General features: G+C 45.0%; 2 protein-coding genes across 2 annotated transcripts; both read left to right on the top strand.

Moving 5' to 3' along the window:
* The first annotated feature begins 9389 nt into the window (after window positions 1-9389).
* LOC106612140 (gamma-aminobutyric acid type A receptor subunit pi) lies at window positions 9390-17625 on the top strand. Its single transcript, XM_045724991.1, has 8 exons — window positions 9390-9445; window positions 9631-9746; window positions 10109-10176; window positions 10287-10504; window positions 16391-16473; window positions 16830-16967; window positions 17269-17421; window positions 17573-17625. The coding sequence occupies exons 1-8, from the start codon at window positions 9390-9392 to the stop codon at window positions 17623-17625; spliced, it is 885 nt and encodes a 294-aa protein (XP_045580947.1).
* A 625-nt stretch (window positions 17626-18250) lies between these two features.
* LOC123744803 (gamma-aminobutyric acid receptor subunit pi) lies at window positions 18251-18989 on the top strand. Its single transcript, XM_045724990.1, has 2 exons — window positions 18251-18424; window positions 18625-18989. The coding sequence occupies exons 1-2, from the start codon at window positions 18251-18253 to the stop codon at window positions 18949-18951; spliced, it is 501 nt and encodes a 166-aa protein (XP_045580946.1). The 3' UTR covers window positions 18952-18989.
* Window positions 18990-24510: the final 5521 nt, after the last annotated feature.

Below are 24510 nucleotides of genomic sequence, written 5' to 3'. Positions count from 1 at the left end.
TTAGCGGAGAACGACAGGGTGTTGTCCAGGGTCACGCCAAGGCTCTTAGCACTCTGGGAGGAGGACACAATGGAGTTGTCAACCGTGATGGCGAGATCATGGAACGGGCAGTCCTTCCCCGGGAGGAAGAGCAGCTCCGTCTTGCCGAGGTTCAGCTTGAGGTGGTGATCCGTCATCCACACTGATATGTCTGCCAGACATGCAGAGATGCGATTCGCCACCTGGTTATCAGAAGGGGGAAAGGAGAAGATTAATTGTGTGTCATCTGTGTAGCAATGATAGGAGAGACCATGTGAGGATATGACAGAGCCAAGTGACTTGGTGTATAGCGAGAATAGGAGAGGGCCTAGAACTGAGCCCTGGGGGACACCAGTGGTGAGAGCACGTGGTGCGGAGACGGATTCTCGCCACGCCACCTGGTAGGAGCGACCTGTCAGGTAGGACGCAATCCAAGAGTGAGCCGCGCCGGAGATGCCCAACTCGGAGAGGGTGGAGAGGAGGATCTGATGGTTCACAGTATCAAAGGCAGCAGATAGGTCTAGAAGGATGAGAGCAGAGGAGAGAGAGTTAGCTTTAGCAGTGCGGAGAGCCTCCGTGACACAGAGAAGAGCAGTCTCAGTTGAATGACCAGTCTTGAAACCTGACTGATTTGGATCAAGAAGGTCATTCTGAGAGAGATAGCAAGAGTGCTGGCAAAAGACGGCACGCTCAAGAGTTTTGGAGAGAAAAGAAAGAAGGGATACTAGTCTGTAGTTGTTGACATCGGAGGGATCGAGTGTAGGTTTTTTGAGAAGGGGTGCAACTCTCGCTCTCTTGAAGACGGAAGGGACGTAGCCAGCAGTCAAGGATGAGTTGATGAGCGAGGTGAGGTAAGGGAGAAGGTCTCCGGAAATGGTCTGGAGAAGAGAGGAGGGGATAGGGTCAAGCGGGCAGGTTGTTGGGCGGCCGGCCGTCACAAGTCGCAAGATTTCATCTGGAGAGAGAGGGGAGAAAGAGGTCAAAGCATAGGGTAGCGCAATGTGAGCAGGACCAGCGGTGTCGTTTGACTTAACAAACGAGGATCGGATGTCGTCAACCTTCTTTTCAAAATGGTCATCCGCAGAGAGGGAGGAGGGGGCGGGGGGAGGAGGATTCAGGAGGGAGGAGAAGGTGGCAAAGAGCTTCCTAGGGTTAGAGGCAGATGCTTGGAATTTAGAGTGGTAGAAAGTGGCTTTAGCAGCAGAAACAGAGGAAGAAAATGTGGAGAGGAGGGAGTGAAAAGATGCCAGGTCCGCAGGTAGGCTAGTTTTTCTCCATTTCCGCTCGGCTGCCCGGAGCCCTGTTCTGTGAGCTCGCAATGAGTCGTCAAGCCACGGAGCAGGAGGGGAGGACCGAGCCGGCCGGGAGAATAGGGGACATAGAGAGTCAAAGGATGTAGAAAGGGAGGAGAGGAGGGTTGAGGAGGCAGAATCAAGAGATTGGTTGGAGAAGGGTTGAGCAGAGGGAAGAGATGATAGGATGGAAGAGGAGAGAGTAGCAGGAGAGAGAGTAGTAGTACCATCTGAGTAAGGGCAGTACCATCTGAGTAGGGGCAGAGTGAGTAGTGTTGGAGGAGCGCGAGAGGGAAAATGATACAAGGTAGTGGTCGGAGACTTGGAGGGGAGTTGCAGTGAGATTAGTAGAAAAACAGCATCTCGTAAAGATGAGGTCAAGCGTATTGCTTGCCTTGTGAGTAGGGGGGTACGGTGAGAGAGTGAGGTCAAAAGAGGAGAGGCGTGGAAAGAAGGAGGCAGAGAGAAATGAGTCAAAGGTAGACGTAGGGAGGTTAAAGTCACCCAGAATTGTGAGGGGTGAGCCATCCTCAGGAAAGGAACTTATCAAGGCGTCAAGCTCATTGATGAACTCTCCAAGGGAACCTGGAGGGCGATAAATGATAAGGATGTTAAGCTTGAATGGGCTAGTGACTGTGACAGCATGGAATTCAAAGGAGGAGATAGACAGATGGGTCAGGGGAGAAAGGGAGAATGTCCACTTGGGAGAGATGAGGATTCCAGTGCCACCACCCCGCTGACCAGATGCTCTAGGGGTATGCGAGAACACGTGGTCAGACGAGGAGAGAGCAGTAGGATTAGCAGTGTTTTCTGTGGTAATCCATGTTTCCGTCAGCGCCAAGAAGTCGAGGGACTGCAGGGTAGCATAGGCTGAGATGAACTCTGCCTTGTTGGCCTCAGACCGGCAGTTCCAGAGGCTGCCGGAGACCTGGAATTCCACGTGGGTCGTGCGCGCTGGGACCACCAGGTTAGAGTGGCAGCGGCCATGCGGTGTAAAGCGTTTGTGTGGCCTGTGCAGAGAGGAGGGAACAGGGATAGACAGACACATAGTTGACAGGCTACAGGGGAGGCTACGCTAATGCAAAGGAGATTGGAATGAAAATTAACTAAACAACTGGGGAAGCTAGAGAGCAGGGCCTCCCTCACTAACCATTCACTGAAACACTCAAATATAACTTTTCCAACTTCCACTTTAGAAATTATAATTGATGTAAACTACAGTGGTTCAATGTTTCCAGGAATAGGCTCAAACTTAGTTTATTCAGCTAGGTAACTTGGTACAGTATTCTTCCGTGAAACCCACCCAGTGCACCATGTCCTATGACGCCGTAGCTAACTAGCATGCTAGCATCCAATAACACACGGTTAGCACCAATACTTGGTTACCACAAACTAACAATGGATAATTCGTGTCCGTGTCTAGTTCCTTTCATAACGCAGAAGTAATTAAACATTGGCTAGCTAACACAAAGTCAGTCCTGCCAGCTACACAAGTGGACTACAGACTCGAAAGTTCAGAAAGTTAAGCTTACGTTGCAAAAATCTTATTGACAAAAAATGATACAGTACTGCTAGCTGGTAGAGTTGGCTAGCTAGCAGTGGCTGCGTTAACCTTTACCTTTTATCTTTGATACAGAGACAACTATGTAGCTATGTAGCTAGCTAACATTACACTAATCAAAACGTTCCATTGTAATGTATTTAGTTTCTACAGTACTGCTAGTTGGTAAAGTTGGCTAGCTAGCAGTGGCTGTGGTGTTGTGGTGTTGACGCCGTTTGGAAAACGGCGCGAACGAACGAACGAATACAGCTGGCTAGCTAACCTTGTTAGTTTCTCAAAGTTAGTTTCTCAAAGCTACACCTTTAGCTACAACTTTATCCTTGATGCAAAGACAACTATGTAGCTAGCTAACATTACACTAATCAAATCATTCCGTTGTAATGTAATGTAATGAATTGTAATATTACCCGCGGAGCGAAGTACAGCACGACTACTCACTCCAGCATCCGGAAGTATGACCAGTACCAGTACCGAGACGATGTGCAGGGTACCAGGTCATTGAGGTAGATACTATATGTACATATCGTTAGGGATAAAGTGACTATACAACAGGATAGATAATAGACAGTAACAGCAGTATACTGTAGGTAGGGGTAAAGGATAGATAATAGACAGTAACAGCAGTATACTGTAGGTAGGGGTAAAGGATAGATAATAGATAGTAACAGCAGTATACTGTAGGTAGGGGTAAAGGATAGATAATAGACAGTAGCAGCAGTATACTGTAGGTAGGGGTAAAGGATAGATAATAGACAGTAACAGCAGTATACTGTAGGTAGGGGTAAAGTGACTAGACAACAGGATAGATAATAGACTGTAACAGCAGTATACTGTAGTTAGGGGTAAAGGATATATAATAGACAGTAACAGCAGTATACTGTAGGTAGGGGTAAAGGATAGATAATAGACAGTAACAGCAGTATACTGTAGGTAGGGGTAAAGGATAGATAATAGACAGTAGCAGCAGTATACTGTAGGTAGGGGTAAAGTGACTAGACAACAGGATAATAGACAGTAACAGCAGTATACTGTAGGTAGGGGTAAAGGATAGATAATAGACAGTAGCAGCAGTATACTGTAGGTAGGGGTAAAGTGACTAGACAACAGGATAGATAATAGACAGTAACAGCAGTATACTGTAGGTAGGGGTAAAGGATTGATAATAGACAGTAACAGCAGTATACTGTAGGTAGGGGTAAAGGATTGATAATAGACAGTAACAGCAGTATACTGTAGGTAGGGGTAAAGGATAGATAATAGACAGTAACAGCAGTATACTGTAGGTAGGGGTAAAGGATAGATAATAGACAGTAACAGCAGTATACTGTAGGTAGGGGTAAAGGATAGATAATAGACAGTAACAGCAGTATACTGTAGGTAGGGGTAAAGGATTGATAATAGACAGTAACAGCAGTATACTGTAGGTAGGGGTAAAGGATAGATAATAGACAGTAACAGCAGTATACTGTAGGTAGGGGTAAAGGATAGATAATAGACAGTAACAGCAGTATACTGTAGGTAGGGGTAAAGTGACGAGGCAACAAGATAGATAATAAACAGTAAAAGCAAGGTATGTGATGAGTCAAAAGACAGCATAGAATGGACAGCAGATAGAATGGACAGCATAGAATAGACAGCATAGAATGGACCGCAGATAGAATGGACCGCAGATAGAATGGACCGCAGACAGAATGGACCGCAAACAGAATGGACCGCAGATAGAATGGACCGCAGATAGAATGGACAGCAGATAGAATGGACAGCAGAGACAGTAGATAGAATGTGTAGCAGATGGAATGGACAGCAGATAGAGTGGACAGCAGATAGAGTGGACAGCAGATAGAATGGACAGCAGAGGACAAGAAAAACTGACAGGAAGGAGACAGAATATTGAGAAGGTGGAGAAGCTGTGTGGTGAAGGTTCTAGAAGCTGTGTGGTGAAAGTTCTAGAAGCTGTGTAGTGAAGTTTCTAGAAGCTGTGTGGTGAAGGTTCTAGAAGCTGTGTGGTGAAGGTTCTAGAAGCTGTGTGATGAAGGTTCTAGAAGCTGTGTGGTGAAAGTTCTAGAAGCTGTGTGCTGAAACTTCTAGAAGCTGTGTAGTGAAGTTTCTAGAAGCTGTGTGGTGAAGGTTCTAGAAGCTGTGTGGTGAAGGTTCTAGAAGCTGTGTGCTGAAACTTCTAGAAGCTGTGTAGTGAAGTTTCTAGAAGCTGTGTGGTGAAGGTTCTAGAAGCTGTGTGGTGAAGGTTCTAGAAGCTGTGTGCTGAAACTTCTAGAAGCTGTGTGGTGAAGGTTCTAGAAGCTGTGTGCTGAAACTTCTAGAAGCTGTGTGGTGAAGTTTCTAGAAGCTGTGTGGTGAAGGTTCTAGAAGCTGTGTGATGAAGGTTCTAGAAGCTGTGTAGTGGTTCTACAAGGTAGTTTAGATGCCATCACTAACTGTGATGAACTTGATATACAGTAAGTGGGATAATGAGCTTTATAAATCAGTAGGGGCCAGCCCTGCTGACATTGATGAGAGAGAGAGACCATTGGTACTACACAGCTAAAACACTGTACATAGCTGATAACATAATACTTGAAATGTCTTTATCTTTTTTTAAACCTTTGTTTGCTGTTAAACCTTTGTTTGCTGTTAAATCTAATAGTTTTTTGTTGATGTTAAATTAGTTTCTTCTCACTTTTGTTTGTTGTTTATTTTAATTGCTTAGGGTTAGGATAAGGATTAAGGTTGGACTTAAGGTAAGCATTAGGGTTAGGGTAAGGATTAAGGTTAGATTTAGGGTAAGCATTAGGGTTAGGGTAAGGATTAAGGTTAGATTTAGGGTAAGCATTAGGGTTAGGGTAAGGATTAAGGTTAGATTTAGGGTAAGCATTATGGTTAGGATAAGGATTAAGGTTAGGCTAGGGTAGGGTTAGTAGATAGTTAGTTGAAAAGTTGCTGATAGTCAGTAAATAGTCTGTAGAGCATCTACAGATGGAATATCCAAATAAAGTGTTACCAAATGTTGTTGTATTTCAGAGGACTGGGACACTGACACTTCACACTAATACAGTATATAACCATCTCATGAGACCTCTACTGTAATACCACAAAGGAAGTCTTGTCCCTTGTGATGGGTTGATGCTGCCATCTGGTGGTGAAGGATGAGTATGACTTTTGGAGTGTACTGTGCAGTTGCTCGCTCGCATGTCTCCCTGTGTGGGTCCTTCTGTGTGTGTGTGTGTGTGTGTGTGTGTGTGTGTGTGTGTGTGTGTGTGTGTCGTGCGTGCGTGCGTGCGTGCGTGCGTGCGTGCGTGCGTGCGTGTGAATGTTTGTGTGTGTGATATTGATGATTTATTGATGCCTTATTGATTAGCTGAATCAGGTGTTTAAGCAGGTGTTTAACCAGGGCAAAAGATCAAAACATCCTTCATCTCTTAAAGGAAAAATCCACCCAAAACACCTAATTCTTTAAATTCACAGTGTTAAATAACACTAATATGTGAGAACAATATTTTTTATGGACAAATGTTTCATTTTGGCATTATAAGAAGGTTGGTAGCAACATCGTTTTGAAAATATGTTGCAGCTCAAGTCGACTATAAAATTCTCAATGTGATGCTTTCTCTAGGGGCTGGGTAGCTAGCTAGCAAATTAAGATACACACAGTAACACCAAAGACTATCAGCATGTAAAGTAGCTAGTTAGCTGTAAAATCACCTAAATAAACTGCACTATCAATTTAGGAGTTTATAATCTCACCATGTTCAACCTACAGATCGATGTGCCTCACAGAGTGCAGTCTGACATTCGCAACGGTAGATATACTTTTGAGGAGATGGGAAACGTTGCCCAGCCTACATCATGGGCCGCGCAGTGCATTATTGGCTATTCTGGGACAAGGAGCGTTCTCCTTCAAGGAATAATGTATGCAAAGCAGAATTAGGCCGATACCAGCTAATGATCAAAATCCAGAAAAGAGCCGTTAAATTCAACAACCACCTAAAAGGAAACCTTCCTTAAACCTTTCCAAACCTTCCTTAACAAAGCCGTTACCTACAGAGAGATTAAACTGGAGAAGAGTCTCCTAAGATAGCTGGTCCTGGGGCTCTGTTCATAAACACAAACAGACCCTACAGATCCCCAGGACAGCAACACAAATATAATTATTTGGCACATTGGAAAGAATTAACAAAATAGCTAGAATGCTATTTGGCCCTAAACAGAGAGTACACCGTGGCAGAATATCTGACGACTGTGACTGATCCAAAATTAAGGAAAGCTTTGACTATGTACAGACTCAGTGAGCATTGCCTTGCTATTGAGAAAGGCCGCTGTAGGCAGACATGGCTCTCAAGAGAAGACAGGCTATGGGCACACTGCCCACAAAATGAGGTGGAAACTGAGCTGCACTTCCTAACCTCCTGCCAAATGTATGACCATATTAGAGACACATATTTCCCTCAGATTACACAGACCCACAAAGAACGTGAAAACAAATCCAATTTTGATAAACTCCTGTATCTATTGGGTGAAATACCAGTGTGCCATCACAGCAGCAAGATGTGTGACCTGTTGCCACAAGAAAAGGGCAACCAGAGAAGAACCCATATATTGTACAGTGCCTTAGGAAAGTATTCAGACTCCTTGACTTTTTCAACATTTTGTTATGTTCCAGCCTTATTCTAAAATTGATAAAATATATTTTTTTCCTCGTCAATCTACACACAATACCCCATAATGACAAAGCAAAAACAGTTTTTTTGAAATGTTAGCTACATTTTTTGGGACTGAAAACATGTACATTTACATTTATATTTACATAAGTAATCAGACCCTTTACTCAGTACTTTGTTGAAGCACCTTTGCCAGCAATTACAGCATCAATTATTCTTGGGTATGATGCGGATTTGCGGAGTTTCCCCCATTCTTCTCTGCAGATACTCTCAAGCTCTGTCAGGTTGGATGGGGAGCGTTGCTGCACAGCTGTTTTTAGGTCTCTCCAGAGATGTTCGATTGGGATCATGTCCAGGATCTGGCTGGGCCACTCAAGGACATTCAGAGTCTGGTCCCGAAGCCACTCCTGCATTGTTTTGGCTGTGTGCTTAGGATCGTTGTCCTGTTGGAAGGTGAACCTTCGCCCCAGTCTGAGGTCCTGTGTGCTCCGGAGCAGGTTTTCATCAAGGATCTCTCTTTACTTTGCTCCATTCATCTTTGCCTCGATCCCGACAAGTCTGCCAGTCCCTGCCGCTGAAAAACATCCACACAGCCTAATGCTGCCACCACCATACTTCACCATAGAGATAGTGCCAGGTTTCCTCCAGACGTGACACTTGGCATTCAGGCTAAAGGGTTCAATGTTGGTTTCATCAGACCAGAGAATCTTTAGGTGCCTTTTGGCAAAATCCAAGTGGGCTGTCATGTGCCTTTTACTGTGGAGTGGCTTCTGTCTGGCCACTCTACCATAAAGGCCTGATTGGTGGAGTGCTGCAGAGATGGTTGTCCTTCTGGAAGGATCTCCCATCTCCACAGAGGTACTCTGGAGCTCAGTCAGAGTGACTTTTGTTTATCCATTTCACTTGCCGTGGCAATGTAAACATGTTTCCCATGCCAATAAAGCACCTTGAATTGAATTGAGTTGAATGGGAGTCTATTGGGCCCTAGCTCAATAACCCAACATTAGTACCAATATCGTCAAAATCTTTTCCTAGATGTGAGATTATTAACTTGCTATCTGAAATAACGTATAGCTTTGAAATCGTGACATTACGCAATAGGCCTATTTCCTCGACACATACACTTTGAGAAGGGATCGCGTGATGATTGGCCTAGCAACCGCGTGGTGCAGCATGACAACCTGAGCACAATAGATCGACAGTCTACGTTCCTTCATTCCTTGGATTCCTGTATACTTTCTATATTATCTCTGGCAACGGCACAATGCAACGCACCCTGGACTAAACAGGCAGCCAATTAGAAAAATGTCCTAGACTCTCTGTTAAATTAAATCTTTCTTGAGGTAGGAATATCGCAAAAATATGATCAGTGGCTCATTCTCAAGAAGACAACCTCTGTCATTATGACATCAGCCGGTATTGAAATCGGACATGTATGACAGACTTTAGACCTGAAAGTTATATTCCTATTGACTTCCAGTGTAGTGAGAGAGACTTTATCACGGTGCTACGTCATACCGGATGGATTTCTACCTGCTTGAACACCAATAAGTCAGATACACATGAAAACCTAGAAATGCACAAATCAATACAACATTCAAAACCTTTCCTTTAAGAACCAGGGCTATAACAACACCAGGCACTAAAAGGAAGAAAACGGCCTGAAACGGGTATCATTGCCCAATAAAAATGGTACTTTTAGTATTTTCTCTCTAATGAATATGCCCCTAGTTGCGTAACAATCAACATGTTGTCTGTATATCTAGCAAGAAAACCAGTAGACTTATTCACTTCCTGTTTCTCAGCTCTGTTATCTCTATCTCTGTCCACAGCTGCTGACCTTTGGTGACCTTTGACAGCCTAATCATGATACCTACCCACCCTTTGACCTTCCTGACCCTGGGCATGGTGCTAACTCAGAGGTGAGAAGTCAGGGGTCATGGGTCAGGGTGAATCAGGAGATTATATGGAAGGACTTGAATACACAGTGGTTCTCATATTGGTACTAATCTCACAGTTACTGATCTTACAGGTGGCTAGCTCATATTCCACACCTCTCTTCTTCTCTTTTCTTCTCCCCTCCACCTCTTCTCTCTCTCTCCTACAGTGGATGCATGCTCCCTGAGAGTCACCACTGGGAGGACTCGAATGGCTCCCAGCTGCATCCCACCATCCAGAAACTAATGAAGGGATATAACCGCTACATGAGGCCCAACTTCAATGGTGAGGAGAGTTAACACACACACACTCTCACACACACTCTCTCTCACACACACACACAAACAAACTAATGAAGGGATATAACCACTACAACGTCAATGGTGAGGAGAGTTAACACACACACACACTCTCACACACACTCTCTCTCTCACACACACTCTCTCTCTCACACACACACACACACACACACACACACACACACACACACACACACACACACACACACACACACACACACACACACACACACACACACACACACACACACACACACACACACACACACACACACACACACACACACACACACACACACACACTACTGAAGTGCTATAACAGTCTCTCTCTCTCTTCTCCCTCTCCAGAGGGCCCTGTTGAGATTGGGATGAGTCTGGATATCGCCAGCATTGATGCCATCTCAGAAATCAATATGGTAATGTTGAACCTGTGTGGATGTGTGTGGATGTGTGTTTGGGTCTGCTTGCATGCATGTCTGTTTTAATGTGTACATCTCTCTCTCTCTCTCACTCACCTGGTCCTCAGGACTACACAGCCACTATCTTCCTGCGTCAGCGTTGGAGGGACTCCCGGCTGGTGTTCCCAGGGAATGAGAGTGTGAGTGTGGATGGACGACTAGTCTCCCTCCTCTGGATCCCAGACACCTTCATTCCAGACTCCAAACGCTCCTTCCTGCATGACGTCACCGTGGAGAACCGTCTCATACGGATCTTCAGCAACGGGACCGTTCTCTATGCTCTACGGTACATACTAGTGTCTTGTGTACTTGTGGCTCAGTCGCTAGAGCATGGCGCTGGCGAAGCCAAGGGTTGTGGGTCGGAATCCTTCTGGGGCCACCCGTACGTAAAAAATGTATGCCTTACTGTGATTCACTTTGGATAAAAGCGTCAGCTTAATGGCATGTATTATTATATTATTATAAACTGGGTGGTTCGAGCCCTGAATGCTGATTGGATGACAGCCGTGGTATATCAGACCGTATACCATGGGTATGACAAAACATTTATTTTTACTGCTCTAATTACGTTGGTAACCAGTTTATAATCGCAATAAAGCACCTTGGGGGTTTGTGGTATATGGCCAATATACCACGACTAAGGGCTGTGTCCTAAGAACAGCCTTTAGCCGTGGTATATTGGCCATATACCACACCCCCTCATGCATTATTGCTTAATTATATTACTACTGACCAAACATGAACTGTTCCCTATGCTTTAGTCTACTATACACATTACTGACCTATCATTACCAACACTGTTACTAAGATGAAATCATTATTATATTACTACTGTTACTAAGATGAAATCATTATTATATTACTACTGTTACTAAGATGAAATCATTATTATATTACTACTGTTACTAAGATGAAATTGTTGTTATTATGTGTGTTAAATTGCCTTATAAACATTTGTCAATATAGTCATAGAGTGTTATGAAACTATGATAAATCACACAGGGATATGTCATGAACACATCAAGCTAAATGGACCGCTTGAATCTTATAACTTACTTATCAAGTCCCACTTCTTTACCTCTCCATGTCTTATAACTTATCAAGTCCCACTTCTTTACCTCTCCATGTCTTATAACTTATCAAGTCCCACTTCTTTACCTCTCCATGTCTTATAAGTTACTTATCAAGTCCCACTTCTTTACCTCTCCATGTCTTATAAGTTGCTTATCAAGTCCCACTTCTTTACCTCTCCATGTCTTATAACTTACTTATCAAGTCCCACTTCTTTACCTCTCCATGTCTTATAACTTACTTATCAAGTCCCACTTCTTTACCTCTCCATGTCTTATAACTTATCAAGTCCCACTTCTTTACCTCTCCATGTCTTATAAGTTACTTATCAAGTCCCACTTCTTTACCTCGCCATGTCTTATAAGTTACTTATCAAGTTCCACTTCTTTACCTCTCCATGTCTTATAAGTTACTTATCAAGTCCCACTTCTTTACCTCTCCATGTCTTATAAGTTACTTATCAAGTTCCACTTCTTTACCTCTCCATGTCTTATAAGTTACTTATCAAGTCCCACTTCTTTACCTCTCCATGTCTTATAAGTTACTTATCAAGTCCCACTTCTTTACCTCGCCATGTCTTATAACTTACTTATCAAGTCCCACTTCTTTACCTCTCCATGTCATAACTTACTTATCAAGTCCCACTTCTTTACCTCTCCATGTCTTATAAGTTACTTATCAAGTTCCACTTCTTTACCTCTCCATGTCTTATAAGTTACTTATCAAGTCCCACTTCTTTACCTCGCCATGTCTTATAACTTACTTATCAAGTCCCACTTCTTTACCTCTCCATGTCATAACTTACTTATCAAGTCCCACTTCTTTACCTCTCCATGTCTTATAAGTTACTTATCAAGTTCCACTTCTTTACCTCTCCATGTCTTATAAGTTACTTATCAAGTCCCACTTCTTTATCTCTCCATGTCAGTCAAACTGTAATGGGTGCGTGTCGGTGACAGGGAAGTCAGGCGCAGGAAAACGAACTTGGAATAAACAGAGTTGTTTAATAAGTGCTCATAAAACTCCAAAACCAAAATATACAAAAAATAATATAAGTGGGTACAAAAACCCGTTGCACACCGACACATGACTTGCACATAACATACAATAAAACAATCTCCGACAAGGACATGAGGGGAAACAGAGGGTTAAATACACAACATGTAATTGATGGGATTGGAACCAGGTGTGAAGGAAGACAAGACAAAACCAATGGAAAATGAAAAATGGATCATTGATGGCTAGAAGGTCGGTGACGTCGACCACTGAACACCACCCGAACAAGGAGAGGGACCGACTTTGGCGGAAGTCGTGACACAAACCTCTTGAAAAGACAGGAGAGTTCTTCATGAAAATACACTTTTTATTTTTTTTATAGAAAAAGCAGTTTAAAAACCAACAGATGATAAAAGGTGTAAAAGCTAAAATCTTCTAGTTTCAATCTTCAAGTGTTATTAGTCGTATGTACGGGATATGCATGGTATACATTGTCCAATGAAATGCTTACTGGCAGGTTCCTTCTAGACAACACAACAACAATAATAAATAATAAAATATAAGAATACGAACATAAAGTAAATGGCAGTACAATAGAATTATACATTTTACATGTATTGGAGAAGGGGGGTTGGGGGGCAAGTGTATAAAGTGAGCAGTAAAGTAGGAGTTTGGTAACAGCAGTTGTGATGTGTGTGTGTAGCATGAATGTATATGTGTATGTGTGTGTGTATGTGGATGTGTGTATGTCTGTGTGGGTGTGTGTATGAGTGAGTGCATGTGTGCTAAGATGTGGAGAATCAGAGCAGGCGGTCAGTCCAGTTATTTAGCTGTAGAGACGTATATGAATGGAATGGTATCAAGTACAAGGAAACGTGTTTGATACCATTCCCTTCATTCCATTCTAGCCATTACTATGAGGAGCCCATCTTCACCAATTAAAGTGCCACCAGCCGCCTGTGATATACAGTATACAACTAAAAACAATGATTAAAAGTATCTTGTAAAGATCTAAAGCGTAGTAAGACATAATGAAGTGTAGCCATAAAACATCATTTTAAACCCTGCCCTTTTTGTCATTGGATTTGAATTTAACTAATTAAAAAACTTACAGGATAATCATAAAAAAAACATTAATATTTAACATGTGTCCTAACTAAACAATAATGTACATTAAAAAACTATCAATGAATAGATACAATTGAAAAAGTAACAAAAGCAACAATAAACAATCTCAAATGACAAACCTGGTTTTAACCAACTTTTGGTTTAAACTATTTGATAATGAATATCAACATCAAAGCATTCTAGGAAACTTCTCCACTCCACCTCTCCTCTCCTCTCCTCTCCTCTCCTCTCCTCTCCTCTCCTCTCCTCTCCTCTCCTCTCCTCTCCTCTCCTCTCCTCTCCTCTCCTCTCCTCTCCTCTCCTCTCCTCTCCTCTCCTCTCCTCTCCTCTCCTCTCCTCTCCTCTCCTAACGGCCCGGCCTCAGCTCGCCCCTGCAGGGACACCATCTCCACACTCTTCTCTCCTCTCTACTCTTCCTTCTGGTGGTGTTAAAGTACAGATAGAGGGCCCTGGTGGTGTTGAAGTACAGATAAAGGGCCCTGGTGGTGTTGAAGTACAGATAAAGGGCCCTGGTGGTGAGGTACAGATAAAGGGCCCTGGTGGTGTTGAAGTACAGATAGAGGGTCCTGGGGCTGTTGAAGTACAGATAGAGGGTTGTGGTGGTGTTGAAGTACAGATAGAGGGTCGTGGTGGTGTTGAAGTACAGATAGAGGGCCGTGGTGGTGTTGAAGTACAGATAGAGGGCCCTAGTGGTGTTGAAGTACAGATAGAGGGCCGTGGTGGTGTTGAAGTACAGATAGAGGGCCGTGGTGGTGTTGAAGTACAGATAGAGGGCCGTGGTGGTGTTGAAGTACAGATAGAGGGCCGTGGTGGTGTTGAAGTACAGATAGAGGGCCGTGGTGGTGTTGAAGTACAGATAGAGGGCCGTGGTGGTGTTGAAGTACAGATAGAGGGCCCTGGTGATGTTGAAGTACAGATAGAGGGCCGTGGTGGTGTTGAATTACAGATAGAGTGCCCTGGTGGTGTTGAAGTACAGATAGAGGGCCGTGGTGGTGTTGAAGTACAGATAGAGGGCCGTGGGGGTGTTGAAGTACAGACAGAGGGCCGTGGGGGTGTTGAAGTACAGATAGAGGGACCTGGTGGTGTTGAAGTACAGACAGAGAGCCGTGGGGGTGTTGAAGTACAGATAGAGGGCCCAGGTGGTGTTGAAGTACAGACAGAGGGCCGTGGGGGTGTTGAAGTACAGATAGAGGGACCTGGTGGTGTTGAAGTACAGACAGAGGGCCGTGGGGGTGTTGAAGTACAGACAGAGGGCCGTGGGGGTGTTGAAGTACAGATAGAGGGACCTGGTGGTGTTGAAGTACAGACAGAGGGCCGTGGGGGTGTTGAAGTACAGATAGAGGGACCTGGTGGTGTTGAAGTACAGACAGAGGGCCGTGGGGGTGTTGAAGTACAGATAGAGGGACCTGGTGGTGTTGAAGTACAGATAGAGGGCCGTGGTGGTGTTGAAGTACAGATAGAGGGACATGGTGGTGTTGAAGTACAGACAGAGGGCCGTGGTGGTGTTGAAGTACAGATAGAGGGCCCTGGTGGTGTTGAAGTACAGATAGAGGGCCGTGGTGGTGTTGAAGTACAGACAGAGGGCCGTGGGGGTGTTGAAGTACAGATAGAGGGACCTGGTGGTGTTGAAGTACAGATAGAGGGACCTGGTGGTGTTGAAGTACAGACAGAGGGCCCAGGTGGTCGTCACCAATATCAGCAGCATTACGACCAGTCTGTAGTAAATCTGTCAGAGGAGAGGCTTCAACAGAAACACATTTGACAATGAGGAGAATTGATCATGTCCATCTGTGGAAAATCTTTTAATAACAAAGTATAAAAAGTCTGGGTCAGTTACCTGTGACAGTGAGGGAGAGGAGCTCAGTCTCAGAGGAGGTTAAGAGAGAAAACATAATTCTCAGGAACACAGCTGTATTTCCATTGGTGGAAAGTCATCTACATTAAGGAAGAAGAAGGCAGCAGAGTGATTGACAGCTGGCTGGGTCTGGGTTCTGTTGGAGCCGGTGGATGTGAGGAGGACGGAGCCTCCTGGGTACAGTGGCTGAATGGAGCAGGTGATGGTGAACACTTCTGGCCCCTGGAGACCCATCCCAGTGAGACATTCAGGGAGATATTAGGCTGGAACAGAAGATCTGAGCAGGTTATGTTAACAGAGAGATGTTGTATAACACCGTCATCAAAATACTCCCTTTCTTACCCCCTGAGTGCAGGCTCAGTGCCATGGTAGTTATCTACATCCCAGACCATTTGTAACCAGAGGAATTTACTATTGAAACAGCAGAGCCACGGTACAGTTGTCTACATACTACAGCTGCATGCTTCATTTCCCACTGAAGATGTCTCACAATCCTCCACCATCCTATCCTGTTGTACATCTCCAGTGTACCTGCACAGCAACCAGCCTCACATCATCAGGCTGTGAGCAGGTCAGTCCAGCAGCGTTACCAGGGAAACGGGTGTGTTCTTCTCTGGCTGAGGTGTTACAGTGTAAGAGAAGAGACTTATTGTCTTTACACTGGATCTCAGTAGCCCAGGTTGGACCCTCACCTCCATAGAGCTGAAGGTGCCCCACAGCCAATCTCTATGTGTAGAGGTCAGCTCCATCCACAAGCCTCGCCAACTCTGAACAGACCACGTTGTCTCTGGCATAACAATAAACATACCATTCCATTTCATACTCCCCAAGAGTAGACTCCATTCCTGTGCATCTAACCCGCTCTGCAAAAACTATTCCCTTTCCAACTGGATGACCGTAAGGTGCATCAACAGGTTGTCCACAGCCCAGCTGTCTATCAACAGGTTGTCCACAGACCAGCTGTTTATCAACAGGTTGTCCACAGCCCAGCTGTCTATCAACAGGTTGTCCACAGCCCAGCTGTCTACACACCACCTTTGTATCTATCGCTCTCTATATCTCACTCCATCTCTCTCTCTCACCACCCCAATCTCCCCACCCTCCCCACCCTCCCCATCACAGAATAACAGCGACCATCGCCTGCAACATGGACCTGACTAAGTACCCAATGGACAGACAGGTGTGCACCCTGCAGCTGGAGAGCTGTGAGTAGCCCACGCACACGCGCACGCACACACACACACACGCACACAGTCTTGTACAGCTAACCTTGTGGGGACACACAATTCAGTCCCATTCAAAAATCCTATTTTCCCTATCCCTAAACCTAAACCTAACCCGTACTCTTACCCTAACCCTAACCTTTAGCGTAGTTCTAACACTAAATCTAAGCTGAACCCTAAACTCCCTCAAAATTGCTTTTGACCTCGTGGGGACTAACAAAATGTCACCAGTTGGTCAAATGTTTGTTTGTTTGTTTACTATTCTTGTGGAGACTTCTGGTCCTACTATAGTTAAACATGTCCATGGAGGATAAGTGTGTTATTGTGTGTGTTTCCAGGGGGATATAACCTACAGGATGTAATATTCTACTGGACTAGAGGGAATGACTCAGTGAAGGGTCTGGAGACACTGCGTCTGGCCCAGTACAGTGTTGAGAGTTACTACACATCTGTTTCTGAGGCTGTCTATGAAACAGGTACCTGTGTGTGTTTGTGTGTGTGTGCGTGTGTGTGTGTGTGTGTGTGTGTGCGTGCGTGTAAACATAACTTACCTTACAGTCTATTGGTCTACCTCACCAAGTACGACACTATAGAGTCAGATAACTGCTTCTAACCTGTTCGCGCATGCTTTGTGTCTGCGGGCCTGCCTGTGTGTGTGTGTGTGTGTGTGTGTGTGTGTGTGTGTGTGTGTGTGTGTGTGTGTGTGTGTGTGTGTGTGTGTGTGTGTGTGTGTGTGTGTGTGTGTGTGTGTGTGTGTGTGTGTGTGTGTGTATACAGGGCTGTACCCGAAGCTGGTGCTCCACTTTGCTCTGCGCAGGAACGTGTTGTTCTTTATCCTGGAGACATACGCCCCTTCTACTTTGTTGGTGGTGCTCTCCTGGGTCTCCTTCTGGATCAGCCAATCATCTGTCCCCGCACGCACCTGCATCGGTCAGTCACACTGCGTGTGTGTATTAACCCTGTCACTTACATATTCATTCATCTGAGTATAGAGTACAAGCAAGTTCCATTCCTCATCCATACACCCATCCATCTAGGTGTATTACAACTGACTATGACTGTCATTATAATGATTCTCCAGGTGTGACCACAGTACTGACGATGACTGTCATTATTATGATTCTCCAGGTGTGACCACAGTACTGACTATGACTGTCATTATAATGATTCTCCAGGTGTGACCACAGTACTGACTATGACTGTCATTATAATGATTCTCCAGGTGTGACCACAGTACTGACTATGACTGTCATTATAATGATTCTCCAGGTGTGACCACAGTACTGACTATGACTGTCATTATAATGATTCTCCAGGTGTGACCACAGTACTGACTATGACTGTCATTATAATGATTCTCCAGGTGTGACCACAGTACTGACTATGACTGTCATTATAATGATTCTCCAGGTGTGACCACAGTACTGACTATGACTGTCATTATAATGATTCTCCAGGTGTGACCACAGTACTGACTATGACTGTCATTATAATGATTCTCCAGGTGTGACCACAGTACTGACTATGACTGTCATTATAATGATTCTCCAGGTGTGACCACAGTACTGACGATGACTGTCATTATTATGATTCTCCAGGTGTGACCACAGTACTGACTATGACTGTCATTATAATGATTCTCCAGGTGTGACCACAGTACTGACTATGACTGTCATTATAATGATTCTCCAGGTGTGACCACAGTACTGACGATGACTGTCATTATTATGATTCTCCAGGTGTGACCACAGTACTGACGATGACTACTCTTATGATGGGTGCCCGTACCTCTCTCCCCAACGCCAACTGTTTCATCAAGGCCATAGACGTGTACCTGGGCATCTGTTTCACCTTCATCTTTGGGGCGCTGCTGGAGTACGCCTGCGCCCACTTCTGTACCACGCAGCACCAAACCGTAGGAGACATACACAGGGTGGGTCAAATGGAGAAAAGTGTGTGTGTGTCAAATGAAATCAAATGCCATTTGTCGCAAGCTTGGTAAACAACAGGTGCAGACTAACAGTGATGGGTCCATCCCCAACAATGCAGAGTGTGTATGTATAAATGTGCATTTGTCTACCATATTTCTAAGATGAGATCCCCCCCTCCACAAAATGTCTCTCTTCTCCCCAGGAGCTCCTTCAGGAGTTTGATAACTCCAAAGGAAACGGTACCATGCACATGGTCAGCTCCAGCCAACCAAATCAGGTCCTGGAGCTAGGCTCCACCCAAAAGGATCTTGTTGACCAATCGAGGATGAGTGTCAGCGAGGCCGAGGCTACAGAGAAGAAGCCGGGGAAGGGGTGTGGTCTGACGTCGGTTAAGAACGCGGCGCGGCGTGCGGTGTCTGTGTTTAGTGTAGAGAACCCTCACAACATCGACCGCCATGCTCGCACCGTCTTCCCCCTCACCTTCCTGGCGGTTAATGTCTTCTACTGGCTCTACTACCTCTTCATTTGATCAGAGTAGCACACATCCCATCATCTGATCTGATCAGAGTAGCACACATCCCACCATCTGATCTGATCAGAGTAGCACACATCCCACCATCTGATCTGATCAGAGTAGCACACATCCCATCATCTGATCTGATCAGAGTAGCACACATCCCATCATCTGACCTGATCAGAGTAGCACACATCCCATTATCTGATCTGATCAGAGTAGCACACATCCCATCATCTGATCTGATCAGAGAAGCACACATCCCACCATCTGATCTGATCAGAGTAGCACACATCCCACCATCTGATCTGATCAGAGTAGCACACATCCCACCATCTGATCTGATCAGAGTAGCACACATCTCTTGATCTGATCTGAGTAGCACACATCAATTCATCTGATATGATCTGAGTAGCACACATCTCTGATCTGATCTAGGTAGCACACATCTCTTCATCTGAACTGAGTAGCACACATCCCATCATCAGATTTGATTGGCACACATCTCTTCATCTGATCCGATCTGAGTAGCACACATCCCATCATCTGATCTGATCCAAAAGGCCCCCTATTTTCTATGAGGTGCACTACTTTTAACCTAACCCCAGTAGTGCTCCATATAGGGACTGTGTCCAAAATTGCCCCCTTTTACCTATATAGTGCACTACTTTGACCAACACCTTAGAGAAGGACCCTGGTCAAAAATTGTGCATAATAAAAAGGTGCTAGAAAGAACCTTAAAGGGTTCTTCAGTTGTCTACATAGGAGGACCCATTGAAGAACCCTTATTGGTTTAAGGTAGAACCTTTTTGGTTCCTGGTAAAACCGTTTTTGGGTTCCATGTACAGTTCATTCAGAAAGTATTCAGATCCCTTGACATATTCCACATTTTGTTACATTACAGCCTTATTCTAAAATTGATGAAATAGTACATTTTTCTTCTCATCAATCAACACACAATACCCCATAATGACAGAGCAAAAACAGATTTTTTGGAATATTAGCAAATGTATAAATAATAAAAAACTGAAATATCAAATATACATGAGTATTCAGACCCTTTACTCAGTACTTTGTTGAAACACCTTTGGCAAAGATTACAGCCTTGAGTCATCTTAGGTATGACGCTACAAGCTTGGCACACATGTATTTGGGGAGTTTCTCCTATCCTTCTCTGCAGATCCTCTAAAGCTCTGTGAGGTTGAATGGGGAGCATCGCTGCACAGCTATTTTCAAGACTTGTCCCGAAGCTGTGTGCTTAGGGTTGTTGTCCTGTTGAAAGGTGAACCTTCGACACAGTCTGAGGTCCTGAGCGCTCCGGAGCAGGTTTTCATAAAGGATCTTCTCTGTACTTTGCTCTGTTCATCTTTCCCTCGATCCTGACTAGACTCACAGTCCCTGCCGCCGAAAAGCATCCCCACAGCATGATGCTGCCACCACCATGCTTCACCGTAAGGATGGTGCCAGGTTTCCTCCAGACGTGACACTTGGCATTCAGGCCAAATAGTCCAAACTTGGTTTCATCAGACCAGAGAATCTTGTTTCTTTAAGTGCATTTTGGCAAACTACAAGCAGGCTGTCATGTGCCTTTTACTGTGGAGTGGCTTCCGTCTGGCCACTCTACTGTAAAGACCTGATTGGTGGAGTGCTGCAGAGATGGTTGTCCTTCTGGAAGGTTCTTCCATCTCCACAGCAGAACTCTGGAGCTCTGTCAGAGTGACCATTGGGTTCTTGGTCACCTCCCATTTCTAGGAAGAGTCTTGGTGGATCCAAACTTCTTCCATTTAAGAATGATGGAGGCCACTGTGTTCTTGGGGACCTTCAATGCTTCAGAAACTTGTTGGTACCCTTCCCCAGATCTTTGCCTCAACATAATCCTGTCTCAGAGCTCTACGGACAATTCCTTCTCATGGCTTGGTTTTTGCTCTGACATGCACTGTCAACTGTGGGACCTTATATAGACAGGGGTGTGCCTTTCCAAGTCATGTCCAATCAATTGAATTTACCATAGGTGGACTGCAATCAAGTTGTAGAAACATCTCAAGGATGATAAATGGAACCAGGATGCACCTGAGCTCAATTTCTTGTCTCATACAGTGAGGGAAAAAAGTATTTGATCCCCTGCTGATTTTGTACGTTTGCCCACTGACAAAGAAATTATCAGTCTATAATTTTAATGGTAGGTTTATTTGAACAGTGAGAGACAGAATAAAAACAAAGAAATCCAGAAAAACGCATGTAAAAAATGTTATAAATTGATTTGCATTTTAATGAGGGAAATAAGTATTTGACCCCCTCTCAATCAGAAAGATTTATGGCTAACATGTGTCTTTTATACAGGTAACGAGCTGAGATTAGGAGCACACTCTTAAAGGGAGTGCTCCTAATCTCAGCGTGTTACCTGTGTAAAAGACACCTGTCCACAGAAGCAATCAATCAATCAGATTCCAAACTCTCCACCATGGCCAAGACCAAAGAGCGCTCCAAGGATGCCAGGGACAAGATTGTAGACCTACACAAGGCTGGAATGGGCTACAAGACCATCGCCAAGCAGCTTGGTGAGATGGCGACAACAGTTGGTGCGATTATTCGCAAATGGAAGAAACACAAAATAACTGCCAATCTCCCTCGGTCTGGGGCTCCATGCAAGATCTCACCTCGTGGAGTTGCAATGATCATGAGAACGGTGAGGAATCAGCCCAGAATTACACGGGAGGATCTTGTCAATGATCTCAAGGCAGCTGGGACCATAGTCACCAAGAAAACAATTGGTAACACACCACCGTGAAGGACTGAAATCCTGCAGCGCCCGCAAGGTCCCCCTGCTCAAGAAAGCAAATATACATGCCCATCTGAAGTTTGCCAATGAACATCTGAATGATTCAGAGGACAACTGGGTGAAAGTGTTGTGGTCAGATGAGACCAAAATGGAGCTCTTTGTCATCAACTCAACTCGCCGTGTTTGGAGGAGGAGGAGGAATGCTGCCTATGACCCCAAGAAAACCATCCCCACCGTCAAACATGGTGGTGGAAATATTATGCTTTGGGGGTGTTTTTCTGCTAAGGGGACAGGACAACTTCACCGCATCAAAGGGACGATGGACGGGGCCATGTACCGTCAAATCTTGGGTGAGAACCTCCTTCCCTCAGCCAGGGCATTGAAAATGGGTCGTGGATGGGTATTCCAGCATGACAATGACTCAAAACACACGGCCAAGGCAACAAAGGAGTGGCTCAAGAAGAAGCACATTAAGGTCCTGGAGTGGCCTAGCCAGTCTCCAGACCTTAATCCCATAGAAAATCTGTGGAGGGAGCTGAAGGTTCGAGTTGCCAAACGTCAGTCTCGAAACCTTAATGACTTGGAGAAGATCTGCAAAGAGGAGTGGGACAAAATCCCTCCTGAGATGTGTGCAAACCTGGTGGCCAACTACAAGAAACGTCTGTCCTCTGTGATTGCCAACAAGGGTTTTGCCACCAAGTACTAAGTCATGTTTTGCAGAGGGGTCAAATACTTATTTCCCTCATTAAAATGCAAATCAATTTATAACATTTTTTACATGCGTTTTTCTGGATTTTTTTGTTGTTATTCTGTCTCTCACTGTTCAAATAAACCTACGATTACAATTATAGACTGATAATTTCTTTGTCAGTGGGCAAACGTACAAAATCAGCAGGGGATCAAATACTTTTTTACCTCACTATAGTAAAGGGTCTGAATACTTATTTAAATAAGGTATTTCTGTTTTTTTTAAACCAAAAAGGGTTCTACCTGGAACCGAAATGGGTTTTCCTAAGGGGACAGCCAAAGAACTCTTTGGAACCCTTTTTTCTAAGTGTGTATATCGGGATGAGGTGCCACTGGACTGCCCTACACTGGACTGCCCTACACTGGACTGCCTCACAATGGACTGCCCTACACTGGACTGCCTCACACTGGACTTCCCTACAGCGGACTGCCTCACACTGGACTCCCCAACTGTGGACTGCCCTACACTGGACTGCCTCACACTGGACTTCCCTACAGCGGACTGCCTCACACTGGCCTCCCCTACTGTGGACTGACCCACACTGGACTGCCTCACACTGGACTGCCCTACACTGGACTGCCCTACACTGGACTGCCACACACTGGACTGCCCTACACTGGACTGCCTCACACTGGACTGCCATGCAGTCCATGCCTCAGGACTACCTGGCATGATGACTCCTTGCTGTCCCCAGTCCACCTGGCCGTGCTGCTGCTCCAGTTCCAACTGTTCTGCCTGCGGCTATGGAACCCTTACCTGTTCACCGGACGTGCTACCTGTCCCAGACCTGCTGTCCCAGACCTGCTGGAACCCTGACCTGTTCACCGGACGTGCTACCTGTCCCAGACCTGCTGTTTTCAACTCTCTAGAGACAGCAGGAGCGGTAGAGATACTCAAAGATCGGCTATGAAAAAGCCAACTGACACTTACTCTTGTGTTGCTGACTTGTTGCACCCTCGACAACTACTATGATTATTATTATTTGACCATGCTGGTCATTTATGAACATTTGAACATCTTGGCCATGTGCTGTTATAATCTCCACCCGGCACAGCCAGAAGAGGACTGGCCACCCCTCATAGCCTGCTTCCTCTCTAGGTTTCTTCCTAGGTTTTGGCCTTTCTAGGGATGTTTTCCTAGCCACCGTGCTTCTACACCTGCATTGCTTGCTGTTTGGGGTTTTAGGCTGGGTTTCCGTACAGCACTTTGAGATATCAGCTGATGTAAGAAGGGCTATATAAATACATTTGATTTGATTTGATGACTGCCCTCCACTGGACTGCCCTACACTAGACTGCCTCACACTGGACTGCCTCACACTGGACTGCCCTACACTGGACTGCCCTACACTGGACTGCCCTACGCTTGACTGCCTCACACTGGACTGCCCTACACTGGACTGCCTCACACTGGACTGCCTCACATTGGACTGCCCCTCATTGGACTCCCTCACACTGGACTGCCCCTCATTGGACTGCCTCACACTGGACTGCCCCTCATTGGACTGCCTCACAGTGGACTGCCCTTCTCTGGACTTCCTCACTCTGGACTGCCCTCCACTGGACTGCCCTACACTGGACTGCCTCACACTGTACTGCCTCACACTGGACTGCTTCACACTAGACTACCTCACAATGGACTGCCTCACACTGGACTGCCCTACACTGGACTGCCCTACACTGGACTGCCCTACACTGGATCAAACCTATCATTCAATGGCCTTCATAAACTTTGGATGCATTTTTGTATCTGTACATTTATTTTTATTTTTATCATGGGTATATTACTTATGATTATTTATTTATTTGTGTACTTGTGTTTGTCTTGTGAATTTGCAACAATAAAATAGTGGACAATATATATTCAATGTGATTTGTCTTTAGTCAGTAGGCCTATCCAGACATACTGACCACACTGCTCGGGTGCGCAAGCGTTGCAAAATAAATGTACACATACATGTTATTCAATCATTGCACCCACACTCTCCAATCTCCTCATTGGTTTTTAGGAGCATATACCCACGTGCCATCTCCTCATTGGTTTTTAA

This window comes from Salmo salar, chromosome ssa09 (assembly GCF_905237065.1).
Source record: "Salmo salar chromosome ssa09, Ssal_v3.1, whole genome shotgun sequence".
In the NCBI taxonomy this organism is placed as follows: domain Eukaryota; kingdom Metazoa; phylum Chordata; class Actinopteri; order Salmoniformes; family Salmonidae; genus Salmo; species Salmo salar.
This window is presented reverse-complemented; position numbering and strand designations above follow the sequence as displayed.

Excerpts from the sequence above, each read along its gene's own strand:
- LOC106612140 (XM_045724991.1), top strand. The coding sequence starts at position 9,390 with ATGATACCTACCCACCCTTTGACCTTCCTGACCCTGGGCATGGTGCTA. Across the intron at positions 10,505-16,390 it reads ACCGTTCTCTATGCTCTACG|AATAACAGCGACCATCGCCT; the intron begins GTACATACTAGT and ends TCCCCATCACAG. Across the intron at positions 16,968-17,268 it reads TGAGGCTGTCTATGAAACAG|GGCTGTACCCGAAGCTGGTG; the intron begins GTACCTGTGTGT and ends GTGTGTATACAG.
- LOC123744803 (XM_045724990.1), top strand. The coding sequence starts at position 18,251 with ATGACTACTCTTATGATGGGTGCCCGTACCTCTCTCCCCAACGCCAAC. Across the intron at positions 18,425-18,624 it reads CCGTAGGAGACATACACAGG|GAGCTCCTTCAGGAGTTTGA; the intron begins GTGGGTCAAATG and ends TCTTCTCCCCAG.